This window comes from Puntigrus tetrazona, chromosome 5 (genome assembly GCF_018831695.1).
Source record: "Puntigrus tetrazona isolate hp1 chromosome 5, ASM1883169v1, whole genome shotgun sequence".
Taxonomy (NCBI): Eukaryota; Metazoa; Chordata; class Actinopteri; order Cypriniformes; family Cyprinidae; genus Puntigrus; species Puntigrus tetrazona.
In genome coordinates, this window is record NC_056703.1 from 10,673,398 (window position 1) to 10,687,053 (window position 13,656).

At 37.8% G+C, this 13,656-nt stretch overlaps 1 protein-coding gene across 1 annotated transcript; it reads left to right on the forward strand.

The window, feature by feature from the left end:
* Positions 1-581: 581 nt before the first annotated feature.
* Positions 582-13,641, forward strand: rasl10a (RAS-like, family 10, member A). Its single transcript, XM_043238395.1, is given in 4 exon segments — positions 582-1,755; positions 11,009-11,043; positions 11,045-11,131; positions 12,895-13,641. Coding segments are annotated over 4 exon segments (609 nt in total). The 5' UTR covers positions 582-1,539; the 3' UTR covers positions 13,166-13,641.
* The last annotated feature ends 15 nt before the right edge of the window (positions 13,642-13,656 follow it).

Below are 13,656 nucleotides of genomic sequence, written 5' to 3' on the forward strand. Positions count from 1 at the left end.
TTGAAAGCTACGTTTAAATGCTATAGCATTCATGATTGATGTTTAATAACTACTGTAGAGTTGTGTGTGCACTGACCATCCAAGACATGTCTCCTCCCGACTGTCAGGTTAAAAATATGTAATAATATTAGATGTGGACCGAGAGGACAAAAACCTAGAGCAATTAATCTTTCTTGTAAATCGAAATGGATGAATGTATTGCAGGTTAGTAATCCAGATATCATTAGATAAGATTACAGTCCATGCTATTTAGCACAGCACTTCTATTATCCAAATGAGAATGGAGAAATTAAAAGCTCTGGATTAGAGACACTATTGCTGCAGATGGCCATTAAATCTAAAAGCAGAAGTTAGTACCTACTGTTCTGTGTCTAGATCCACTCATTCTTCTGGTTAGCGGGTTTGTAAGATACTGAGAAGCTCTTTTTGAAACTCTTGAGAATCAATTGGAGAGGGTTTCTCTGTGAGGAGTGGCGATTGAAAAACCCGGAGTGGAATTACAGCGTAGAATGGAATGGGAATGGCAATAGTGATGATGAAATGGGAAATCTTTGACTTGACTTGACTTTTTTTGACTTGACTATGGCAACCAAAAATTTTATTCTTTGAAACTTTATCCTGCTGGCTATCTTGTAGGCTACTTTAATTGTACGCATCGTAATCTGTGCGCCGGTGTCCTACTAAATATCAATACTTTCGTTTGTTTGTTAAGCGGCGATCCTCATTAATGCTTGAGATGGATAGACGAGCGCTCCATTATATTTTCGCCTTGTATTCCTCCCATAATGGTGACCTTTTCGAGCTGTTTATAGCCGGTAAACAGCGCGAGCCTAATAAAAACAGTCATGAATCCGCGCGCGCCAAGCAGAACCACATGAGTGCGCGCGGAGGAGCAGCGCTTAAAACCGCGCAGCAAGGACAGGAGACGGCTTCGCGTGCAGCGGCTTCAACGACAACGAGGGGTCTGTGCGGATACAGTCCACCTATAATCACGGAGCTTAACGATGGACCTTTGCGCAGACTGCATTTGGCGTACGGCGAGGTGAGCGCGCAGCACGCACCGCCGAGACGATGAGGGAAGCTACGAGAGGTTACGAGGAGAAAGGGTCAACGGTAACCTCGAGATCGATGAGCACGCGTTATGCCGAGGGCTGCCGAATGGGTGCTGTCGGAAAATGACGGGTTTTGAGCGCAAGAGCCGTGTGTAGGAATACTGTGGGCTGACTGTGGAGCGTTGAGGACGGTTCCCCAATGGAATGCAGAAAAGACAGCGCAACTGCCGCAGTGAATGAAGTTGGTTCGTTAACGCACGTTGCTAACAGTACGCTTAACCAAAAGAGGTAACGAAATGCATCAAAAGAAAGAAGATCTGTGAACGAACTCTTATTTATTTGAGCGTCCGCGAAGTGCGTCCTCCCGATTTGAGCACGAAAAAAAAGACGCACGCTCGCAATTCGGGTTATTGTTTTGATTTGTTGAGCAGTTTTCCAAGTGTCTTCTTGCTCGCTAGTGTTCGCCGGCGGTCCTGATCGGCGCGGGATGGTGGAGACGCTGAGCATCGCCGTCATCGGAGCGCCTGGAGTCGGGAAAACTTCTATCATCCGGCAGTTTATTTACAATGACTTCTCGGAGGCTTACACCCCAACCCAAACGCGATACGTGTACAGACCCTCGGTCATTCTTAACGGTGTTATGTACGACCTGAAGGTTTTGGACGTCCCGCCAATTTCCTCCTTTCCTTCAAGCCCAAGTCAGGTACGTCAGGCTACAGTGACACAGTGCGCGCGCCACATTACAACAAAACGCATGAAAAGTAAAGCGATAAAACGCGAATGTATATACCCCGATCTAACAACCTAAGTGAAATATTTTACTGTAAAAGTAGGCTACGTGTTGTTGAATAAGTTATACGGTGATTGTACCAAAACAAATACATATTTAAAGTAGTTTTCAACTATTGTCTCGTTAAATGCATCCACCATTTATGCAAATGTGTATAATCTTAGCGATTGCTGTAATGTAGGTTCAGGACCTTTTTTTTTTTTTTTTTTTTTTTTTTGTAAACCATCGATTTGACCTTGCATCCAAACTGTCATTAATCAAATTCACACTTTTCCAATCCTGGTAAAAGAAAAAAAAAAGAAAGCATGTTCTTGTGAACTTTTATCATTGCAGCTGAACTGAATCTTGAACAGATCCATTAATAGCCTGAGATTCCCGAGGAATGATAGTGCATTGCTTCAGGAGAGAGGGGCTTTCCTCTAGAAAAAAAAAAGATCTCATTTGGAGTAGTTGCTATGGCGACATGGCTTGAACTGAGCATCTGTAAGCTTGTTTTCTGTATCCTCCCTCTAGCAAATATTTCGTTCTCTCCCCCACCTCTCAGTCGCTTCTCTGTATCTCCCCCTCATCTCTCTCTTCTCTCTCTCTCTTCTCTCTCTCTCTCCGTCACACACACTATTACTCTTCCTCTTATTCTGTCTAACAGTCCTGGCATTTCAAGCACCTTTCCAATTATTCTTGTGGCCAGCTCCTCAAATTTCCAATGTTCTGGAATAACCCAAGACCCCAAAACATCGGTTCTGTTAAGAAAGCGGCGTAGCTACATATGCTGTTAGCAACTTTACTACAACAACCCCAGGTGTTCTTGCATCAGATGAGTTTCCTGTCGAAACCACCACCATATACTGTCAGTCAAGCGCTACATGAAATACCTGCAATGTATTGCGCAGAGATCTACCTCTGTCACCGGTTTAGTTTGTTTAGTTAGCAAACTGTCTGTCTGTGATATTCACACAAACACAAAAAGGCTTTATTAGCTGTTTCACTGGAGCAGAAAATCACCTCCGCAGGAAGGTAGATTCTATAACAAGGTAAACATAATCAATTTGCTCTCTCAAGAATTACATTAGACTTAAACGCATTCGTTTTGCAGGCATTTTGATTTATCCCGAAGCCATTTACAAGACTAATTACGAATCCGAGAAGTGCCACTGTGCCAGAGCAGCACAATGCTAGATCCTCGCAAATCCTGACAAATCCAGACAAATAATTTCAGCTCACCTCCTAATACACTCGGAGCATTTGCATGCAAGACGGGGGCCGATCAGGAACCTGTGAGAGCAAACGGCAGAAAACCCAGAACCCTGCCTTTTCCTGGAATGAGATCTAATTCAACAAAATTCCCTTCAGGTCCGTCATGGCTTCAGAATGTAAAAAAAAAAAAAAAAAAAAAAAAATCGAGCTGTTTTCTCGCATTTATTTTCCCCGGCAGCATTTCGGAGTGAATTCCCTGCATCGTGACCACTTCACGCAGCTTAAAGACCCACTCCAGACAGAGACCGCCAAGGTCGCCTCAGCAACAAGTGATTGTGTCGACTGTTGCCAGGTTGTGTGTTACCGAACAGAGTTGACACCGCAAACAAACGTTATTACTGAATGGAGAAATAAGTAAGGGTTGCTCTGTTACGGTGGTGTCGTGACGTCCTCGCAGAGAGGTGTCAGCGTTTCTGATGTCACGTCAGCAAAACGGGATGTAAAAATCATGAAGAAGCTGTGCTGAGGTACGGAGGGAGGGAAAGGGGGGGTATATTTCAGCGCTCGGAGCGCATTGAGACACTGCAATCTAATTGAGCCGGAGCACGCTGCAGCTAAATGCCATTTAGCTCCCTTTAGAGCATGGCTGGCTGGAGCGCATGGTGGAGAAGGTGTGTGTGTGTGTGTGTAGATGCGTCTTTATTAAAATGCTTCTGGCTTCTTTTGACAGGCGCTGGTGTCGCATGCAGACTTTGCTGATGAAAGAAGAAATAACCCAAAAGTTCAAAGTGATCGAAATCAAACGTGATTTTAAATGGCTGTAGAGATAAAAGTGTAGCAAATTCATGGATACAAAAAGCAGCGCAAATGCTAATAAAAGCGTTTGGAAGGAGAGTTCAGTTTCATTAGAAATTATATAAATATAAAAAGCAAGTGGTGCACCATTAAACTTAATTCAGTTACATTTGAGTTTCCTCTGATTTAGGACCGTTTTGGCTGGTTTGCTCCTGCTTACAACCAACAACATTCTGCAGATAAACGCACGCTTGCCCAATGATCAGAAAATTCTGAAGTAACATAATGTCTGAATAAAAAAAAAATAAAACAATAAGTTTATATATAAATTTTATTAATGCAGGTTAAATATGTTGTTTTTATTCAATTATATTATATTGTTCTATTTTCATTTTTAAATCTTTTAATTTTATGTTTTATGTTATTTTATGTTTATTCATTTCCAGAAAAAAAATATTTATTTAGAAAATCATTACTAATAACTAATCAGTGTAAAAAACACTGATATTAATATTTCAAACTCTACATTCAACATCTCTTGCTTATATTTCATATTCCATGCTAAACCTGCTAAATAACAACGTCTCCCCATAATGCATCACGGAATGTCTCCTGTACTCTCTCCACCTTATTTTTCCATAAGGAGCCGTTTGTAAATTGAATAGGCTTCGCTTCCGGTGTCATCTGCTTCGATCTATTTTTAGCAGTGCAATATGCCGCCTGATATGTGTATGCATGTCTTACCATATATCTCATGATGACATTGGTTTTGTTACTCTTATCTTCATTTCCCTTCGGCGGCTAATGACCCGGAAGAGAACAGCTTCCTTCCACATTGAAAAATATGGTGGATACCTCTGTGCACTAAAATGCAAAATGCAGCAATATCGCTCAGCTCCCACCGATACTCGTCGTACAGACAACTGTGAATAATAATCTTTGACTGCTTGGCAACTTTGGTGACTGAATGTCGCAGTTTGTTCACATGATGCCACGGCAGATGGAGCAGATCAAAAGCCAGCATGATTCAGGATTTCCTGTTTCTGCCAGCCTCTCTTTCCCGCTCTTGTTCTCTCTCAATTATGACAACAGAGGGCTCAGTGACACGTTCCCCCGCGTCTACAGCAGTTGCTTGATCATGTAATGGTCCCCAGAATGTGATAGAATTCGCTTTGCCCAGAGCCATGCACTTCCTCCTCGACTATGTTTCTCACCGCTAGCTGAGGAGAGAATGTGCTTGTGGCAGATTTTGGTTGTTCTTTTAGCCAGTGGAATCAGCTCTGGTTCTCTGCTTTCACCCAACAAGCGCGAGTTGTTACGTGAAGAATCAGTTTGTTACTTACCTAAATAAACTGATCAATCTATCACGCTTATCAGCTGCAAAAGTGGCTGTGTTCCAACCAGTGAAGGGTCACAAAGACACACAGCTTTAACAGCCTTTTTTTTTTACGTTCTTTCAATAAACGTACAAAAAATCCCATGAACTGGAATGAAATATTTCCGTGAGTGACCCTTCTCAAGCTTTTGAGATGACATTAAATTGATCTAATGCCGTTTAGACAACAAACGCCATTCAGAACCCGGGCTGTCTCGAGGACAGATGTTCTCATAATTTTTTTTTTCACGCCTGAAAAGTATCGTCTCTAATTTGAAATTCATCGTCATACATCACATTGTCAGCTAGTAGTAAAAAAGAAACCAACACAATAAATCTAGCCGTGCACCTTAGAATAATTAAGAAATATAATTTAGTAATTATACCATCAGTTATCAGGGGCCGAGCCAGAAATGAAGATGATGCATAATGAACAAGCGGTTTAGTTTGCAGGCGTGTAATGATTTAACTGAGACATGCAGTTATTTGACTTAGTGCTTTTCTGGATTATTTCCACATCTACATTTGGCACCTCTAGCACCTGACTGTTTCACAGATGAATGAATGCTGTGCTGAAAGAATGATTTTGTTTTGCCTTTAGTCGTGAATGAACAGGTGGCTTAGAGAGAAATATTGAGCAGTATTATGTAAAACGAATGCAATGCATTAGGCAAGACAGAAAGCATTTTGGTGTACTGCTTTATTCAAACATTTTTTATATATATTTTTTTATTCATTTTCATTGAATTAATGTGTTTTGTCATGTTATATAATGGTTTTAAAAAAAATTAAGATGTTTCTGCTCGTCAAGGCTGCATTTATTTTAACCAAAAAATATTATTTCAATTTAAAATGACTGTTTTCTATATTAATATATGTTAAAACATCATTTATTCCTTTTTTACAAAGCTGAATTTTCAGCATCATGACACCTGTCTTCAGTGTCACATGATCCTTCATAAATTATTTCAGTATGCTGATTTATTGTCTTTGTTGTGCTGCTTAATATTGTTTTGGAACATGTGATACATTTTTTTCAGGATTCTTAGATCAATAAAAGGTTAAAATTGGATAGCATTTATTTACATTAGAATGGTTAATAATATATATTATTGTTCAAAGATTTGGGGTTTGTAAACTTTATGCTTTGTTTTTTTTAAATAATTTAATACTTTTATTCTCCAAGGATGTTTTAAATTACTGAAAAAAATATAACAACAGGTGTACATTGTAACAAAGGATTTCTATTTTTAATCAATGCTTTTCTTTCTAACTTGTTATTCATTAGAAACCTAGAAAAAAAGATTCACAGGTTCCAATATATTTGGCAACCGTTTTCCACACTGATAATTCTAAAAATAAATTAGCATAATGATTTATGAAGGATGAAGTGACACTTAAGCCTGCAGTAACAATTGAAAATTTAGCTTTCATCAAAGGAATAAATTTTAAAATATGAAATTTCTGTATTTTTAAATGTTTATATATTTAAAGAATATATATATATATATATATATATATATATATATATATATATATATATATATATATATATATATATATATATACTGTACAATATTACAAATATGTATTTTTATTTTAAAGCTGAGAAATATATTAATATTTGATCAATTTCAGTGTAAAAAAATATTTTGAATCATATTCAATAGAATTAAAGTTTGTCTTATCAAACATCCTTCAAAATGTCAGAGAAAACTATAGAAAGACAGACATTTCGAGAAAGAACTATCAGAGAATTATCCAAGTGATGGTGCTCTTTGTGGTGCTAAATGGAGTTCCCTTCCTGCTCCTGTTTTAGCCTAACAATAGTGTCCGTCCACGCCATCCAATCAGCAGAACATCAAACATACGCGTGGATCAGATCACATTTATTTGTGAACACTCTTGGCAGCTTTCAGCAGCACAGCTTCCCATTCAGCAATTTCTGGTGGACGTCCTCCACATTTCCAAAGATATTTTTGCTTAAAGTGGATACCTTCCTTGCCCAGAGGAGGATGTTGAATTATGATGAAAGTGAATCTGAACGTGTCCTCTCTCTAACTCACACTCACAGGGAGGAACAGAACTGAGGCTTGACAAGGAGAGAGAGAGAGAAAGCTTCTATTTTTAGCTTTCACGGGGATGGCAGAGCATCTGAAACATCTAACAGGCACACTGAGGGAGCGTTTATGTAAGAACAGTGCTCAGCAGAAAAGACCAAAGCTTTGAGGCTCATGTTTAATTGACTGAAATTTGTCTTGCGCTCTAGCACCATAGTTAATACTGAAAACCGCTGCAGATAATTGCTTCAATCTACCACTGATCACTGAGCTAGAACTCCATAAAATCTCATAGAATGTTGAGTTTGTGCTTAATAAGGTCTGAGAAACGTCAGATTTCCCAGCGGAGGGCAAAAGCGTCTGCTTTTGATGTGCAGAAAATTGAAAAAGGGAAAAAGACTTCCTATTCAGCAACTAAGGACTGTTTAAACCCAAACACACAGACTCTACCCCCTTCTATTTTTTTTTATTATAGCCGATCTGTCAGAATTTGGAGAGTGTGGTGGGAATGCAGAAAGCTATATTTTGTCCCAAAAATGTGCCTTAGTGTTTTCTGTCTTTATAACAATAGTCGGTTTTGAACCCATCATTCCAGACACCTTCTTTTGTGTTCAAAAGAGTCAGCTATCAACCTGGGCTCGTTCGAAAATACGTACCTCTGTGCACTTTTTGTGCAGCGCTGACTGTTACACCTTGCGAGCAACCGCGCAGTTTCAAAGAGAAATGTCCAATGAGTTGCACTAAAACAAAAGTTCAGTACTTGATCCCTGGCATGTTTTTATCACGTTAAAATAGGTACAAGCTGTGTGTTTTATTGTGCTAAATATCCGAAATTTATTTATTGATGCAGCGGTGCCATTTAATCTACCTTTTACACAGATGAAATCCCATAGATGAAGATGGATACGTGTGGATGCTAACGTTCAATTGTGTGAAAGGGAGTAAAAGTGTTCATTTCTTTCGGAAACTGCAGCAAAATGTACTTATTGGTGCGTATTTTGTGTCTCGCTAAAAAGTAGGTATGTTTATCCCATGAGATCAGGTAACAACTATCCCTTTAAATGTCCTTCCTCCCTTATCGGTTTACATTATAATAATCTACAATATGTCAAAGCGTTTTCTGCACACCTGATTGCTTTTTATTATTACACTAATGTGCGGCGTGCACGAGTGAATCTCCGTGCAGAATCACTGTAGTCATCTCTGAGTGTGAAATATCAGCAGCGGACTGCTTTTTCAACATCACTAGAGGATGAAGGTAATTATTCCTCTGCCAAGATGAATGTGTAACCACTGTCTTTGCTACAGTTGACATCGATTTTCTTTACAAGCAAGATCAGCTTGTGACGAATGGCTTCAATTTGACTTGCTTCTCTCACTCTCATCTTTCTCCTGTCCTCAACACAAATGCAGATCACAATCAATATGGCAGTTAAACAAGATCCACTGGAATTTTTTCCGCATGCAAGCTCTATCTGGTTCAATCACTGAATATTTATAGTTTAGTTATTAGGGATGTGCTGTGGTTAGTCCTATGAAGCCAGTGAAGACACACTTGCAGCATTTTTTTTTTTTTAAAAATACTGTAGTTTTTACAAAACAATTTTGGCAGCTGTGATTGCCAGAATAATTTATAAAAAAAAAAAAAAAAAAAAACGTAAACACATTTATGGCCAAAAACTGTCAGTTTTATAGTATTAAACTATATTTTACAAACAAAATTTTGTAAAATGCACACTGTTTGGCATACTGGCAACCACCATAATAATGCAGCTGGTAAAATAGAAAGCCACATGAAGAATCAAATCTCATTACTAACTTCACCACAAGCAAAAGTACAATGCATATATAGAAGTCATTCATGCAAAAACAAAACACTTAAAAATGCAATGAACATTCATTAAACAACTGAAGATGTAGCGTTAAGTCCAAATGTACGTAACTCATTACAAAAACCCGTTAAAAAACATGATTATTCAAGCAAAATACTTTCAAATGTGGAGTGTCATGCAGGGAATATCATTTTACAGGTTTGACTGTAAATTATACATTGATTTATTTAATAAAAAAATATACAGTTAACAACATTCTACTGTAAAATTACATTTAAATGTCTGGTTAAACGATTTACAGTTTTTCCCTGTATATAATATAAGAACTTACTGTAGTAAGTTTAACTTTCCATAGTGCTTTTACAAGATATTATTAGTTAAAATTACACTTATTAGTCTTTGGCATTGAAAGCAGCATTTAAATTCAACATTAAATGAAAATGCGATCATGTTCCCATATTATTTGAGTAAAAAAAAAAAAAAAATAAAAAAAAAATATATATATATATATATATATATATATATATATATATATATATATATATATATATATATAACCAAACACAACTTCAAAAATACAATAATATTTAATGTCGTGTTATGACTTGACATACCACATCTGAATGCTGGAATTGATATTCAGTTCATATCATATGAGCTCTTCTGAGAAAAGCAGAGTGGGGAGGAGGAGAGAGGAGATGAGGTCAGTGTGTCACGGCTGAAAAAATTTGCTCGCTGCCTCTTTCAGATGTCCACCATTCAGTGCTGTTGTGTAATTACTGTAGGTAAATCATTACTATTCATGGGCTGTAACCTCATGTTTCTCCCCAGTCTATTGAACTAGCATACAAATAACAAGTGCATGTGTTGTACTCAGTACCTTGGATGGAGTAGAGAAATTACATTGGGGAGAAAGAAATTTGTGTTACAAAGACAAGTGATATCACATACAGTATATTGTGCTATTTTCTTTATTCGTTTGTTTTCTCTAATTAAAATGATATGTTTGGTTATATTGACCTATGGTCACCAGTATATATAATTAATTAAAGGTTTTAAAAGCCTACATTCTTTATTTTTTCTATTCTATTCTTTTTTTGTAATCAGAAATTCTGCATCAGTTATTATATTATTATGGAATTTTTTTGCCTGTTATGCCATTTCCAGTATTGTCTTTCATTTAGTGTGTAATTTAACTGCATGTAAATGTAGACAATCTGCAAATTGGTAAATCCCCAAACTTGACCCCACAAACACATAAATTTACTGATGACTGCTGTAGATGATAGACCAATCAGAGCAGAGTAGGCTCACAGAAAGGAGGGGTTTAGAGAGGCTGAATTGTAGAACTGCTTTGACCTAAATGTGTTTAAAAAAATTGCTGGAAAATTAGGTGATATTAAATGCATGTTTGTTCACCTTGCATGCATGTAAACCTATTAAATGAGACTTCCAAAACAATATTAGGAGCCTTAAAATGGCATAATAGGGGCACTTAAAAAAATCACATGATTGATATATATATATATATATATATATATATATATATATATATATATATATATATATATATATATATATATATATATAATATGATGTATGCTAAACCTACTTGAGTAGGTGTTATAGAAAATAATTTTTTTAATGTAAAATATGTAATGCAATGTACACATTATGTCTAGGTTGCACACAATCATGTTTTCTTGACCTTTAAATGTTTTCGTACCGCCACATAACTTAATTACAACCAAAATGCAACATTGTAAAATATTGCAGTAGCGTTTTATATCTGATGGGAAGTTATTTTCCTACATTAATTGTACATTGGCCTCCTCTCATCACAAATAAACAAATAATCAGTCAGTGGTCATCTGATGAAGTGCTTTTGTCTGTCTGCTCGTTTCTATCAGGAGTGGCTGGATGCTCGGTGCAGAGGGTCCATGGCGCAAAGCATACATTCTGGTCTATGACATCTGCTGTGTGGAGAGCTTTGAGTACGTCAAGATGATCCGACAGCAAATTGTGGATAGCAGGTACGAAAGAGCTCACTCATTCAGAACTGACCCACCTCAAAGAATAATAGAGAATGATTATTGTGCTATAATAGATCAAATAAAAGCAAATGTTTAACATTACTTCTATTGTTGTTAGAATGCGACCAACTGTGGTTCCCAGCTCACAAGGCACAGCAGCACTGATTAATGTGACTGTATCAGCTGCACTGACAAACTACTGATTGGTTTTGATGTTTTTAATAACAGTTGGCCCTTGCTTTCCCGGTTGATGCTGAGATAATGAGGTGACATTTGAGAATATGGATGAGTGACAGTTACAGAGCATAGACACTGTCACCATTTACTACAGCTGATAAGAATATAATAGATGCCAGTTAGAAAATCCTTTACATATGCAGGTCTTGCGCACCATAGATTGCATGCAGCATCACGTATTTGCATAAAGGTCTAATGTGAACAGAACGAATGACAGAAAATGATCTGCAGTCTCCACCTTTAGCCCTTTTCTCCGCCCACAACATCACACTTCTGCTTTAATGCATCTCACGTTTTCACTGCTTTGAGGACACCTCGGTCTTAGTGTAAAAAGTCCTTTCATTTTAATGATCGCTGTATTCAGTTCAGATTGCATGGAGATGTTTGATGTGGTGGAATATTGAATGTAGACTGCGTACACATGCAGAGGGGGAGATAAAAGAGGCAGCTGTTGTAGAAGAAAGTTTTACAAAACGTTCTTTGACTAAACACGGGCTTGAAAGGTTTAAGAGATAGTGAGAGGGTATACAGGGGAAGCCATACTGAGAGAGAACAGATAAACTGTATGAAAGGGGGATAAATCAGTGTAAAACATGACACAAGAACCCAGACACAAGAATGAGGGACTGGTATAGGCTTATTAAACATAATGGTATTGGTTTCCTTGACGGATTATTCACCTCTTTTATGCTGAAATTACTTGCACATTCTTTTCTTTCTTTCTCTCTCTATACGTATATTGAGCACAAATATATAATAGCATAAATCCTCGACATCTGACAGATTTGAAATGAGTTGAATCAGAATAATAGCAGTAGTTTGCTTTTTAATATTAAAATGAATAACGTGGAATACCCTTGGGTCCTCAATTAAATTTAACTTGTTAAAAGAGAGGTTTTAAATATTTATGATATGTCATTTGTGTATGCATGGAGCCCTTGTTAATTTGCTATCATGTAAATATAGTCGATACTATATTAATTGGCCAGACATTTATTTAATAGCTGCATATTCAACCAGGGTATGTTACACTTGACATTTTCTAAGCGAATAAATGAAACCTCGCATTTTAATTTGAGCTCCTTGTGCAACAGTGAATTGGCAATTAAATTAATTGCACTTTTTTCAGATTAGCAAAATGCACAGACACACACACACACTTGCCACGAAGCCCCTGAACATGAAACGCTGTAATTCGTCATTGTGTGTGTGTGACCTTCAAGCACAGCCAAGCGCTGAGAAAGGACACACATCACGCGTTCTCCAACACAAATTATGAGCTCAGTGCCTTTTTTTAGAGCGTGTCAAAGAGCTGAGGGGCCTTTTTATGTGTGTGTTTGTCTTTGCATGTTTGCTAAAGATATTATGTCCAGCATTAATGTCACGTAAGAAACTGCTTGATACTCATGGGATCGCTTTGTTTTCCATGCTAATTCCTGTTAAACCTCTTTTTTTTTTTATTGCTGTTCTCCCCTGTCATCTCACCTGCCTCCCCTCTCTCATCTCTTTCTGTGTCTCTTCATAAGAGTGGGCAGCAGTAGTGAGGTGCCCATCCTGGTGGTTGGCAGTAAGCGGGACCTTCAGCGGCATCGGTTCACCCAGCGCAGGGCCGTGTCTGTACTGGTGAAAAAAACCTGGAAGTGTGGCTATGTTGAGTGCTCTGCTAAGTATAACTGGCATGTGCTTCTGCTCTTCAAAGAGCTCCTGGGAATAGCCGTGGCACGAGGACTGCGTCCGAACCACACGTCTATCCGTCTCCAAGGGGCATTGCAGAGGAACCGCTGTAATGTCATGTGACAGATATGTAGCCTTTTTTGAATTTATGCTTATTTAGGACCAGTTTGTTTTTTCAGAGTCTTATTTATCTGAATTTAAGTGGTCCTAAGTCAGTATTGAACGTCAACTTTGCTGTACCACGAGGATGGAGCTTTGGGAATAAACTGTTAATCAAAATGGCTGGAATATTACCACCTAGGGGCCTCTGTAACCGATGCATTCATCTGAAGGATTACCTTAGGTACCGATTTCATTTTCTCCAGTGTAGTCTAACAAACAGGAAAACGGAAGCAGATAAGGATTTCTTTTTTCGTCATACCAAAGTCTGTCAGGGTCAGAATAAGATATTGCATCTGACTCAGTACAGAGCGCAGTTTGTTTCCCCTTCCTGCTCAGATTTAAATTCAGATGCTGTGGGTGCAAGTGTGACAGTTTTTAACTGTTGCTTGGAAACTGCTTTTATGAAGGATGTACTTATTGTTTAGAAATAATTATGAGTGAGGTTTGTGAAC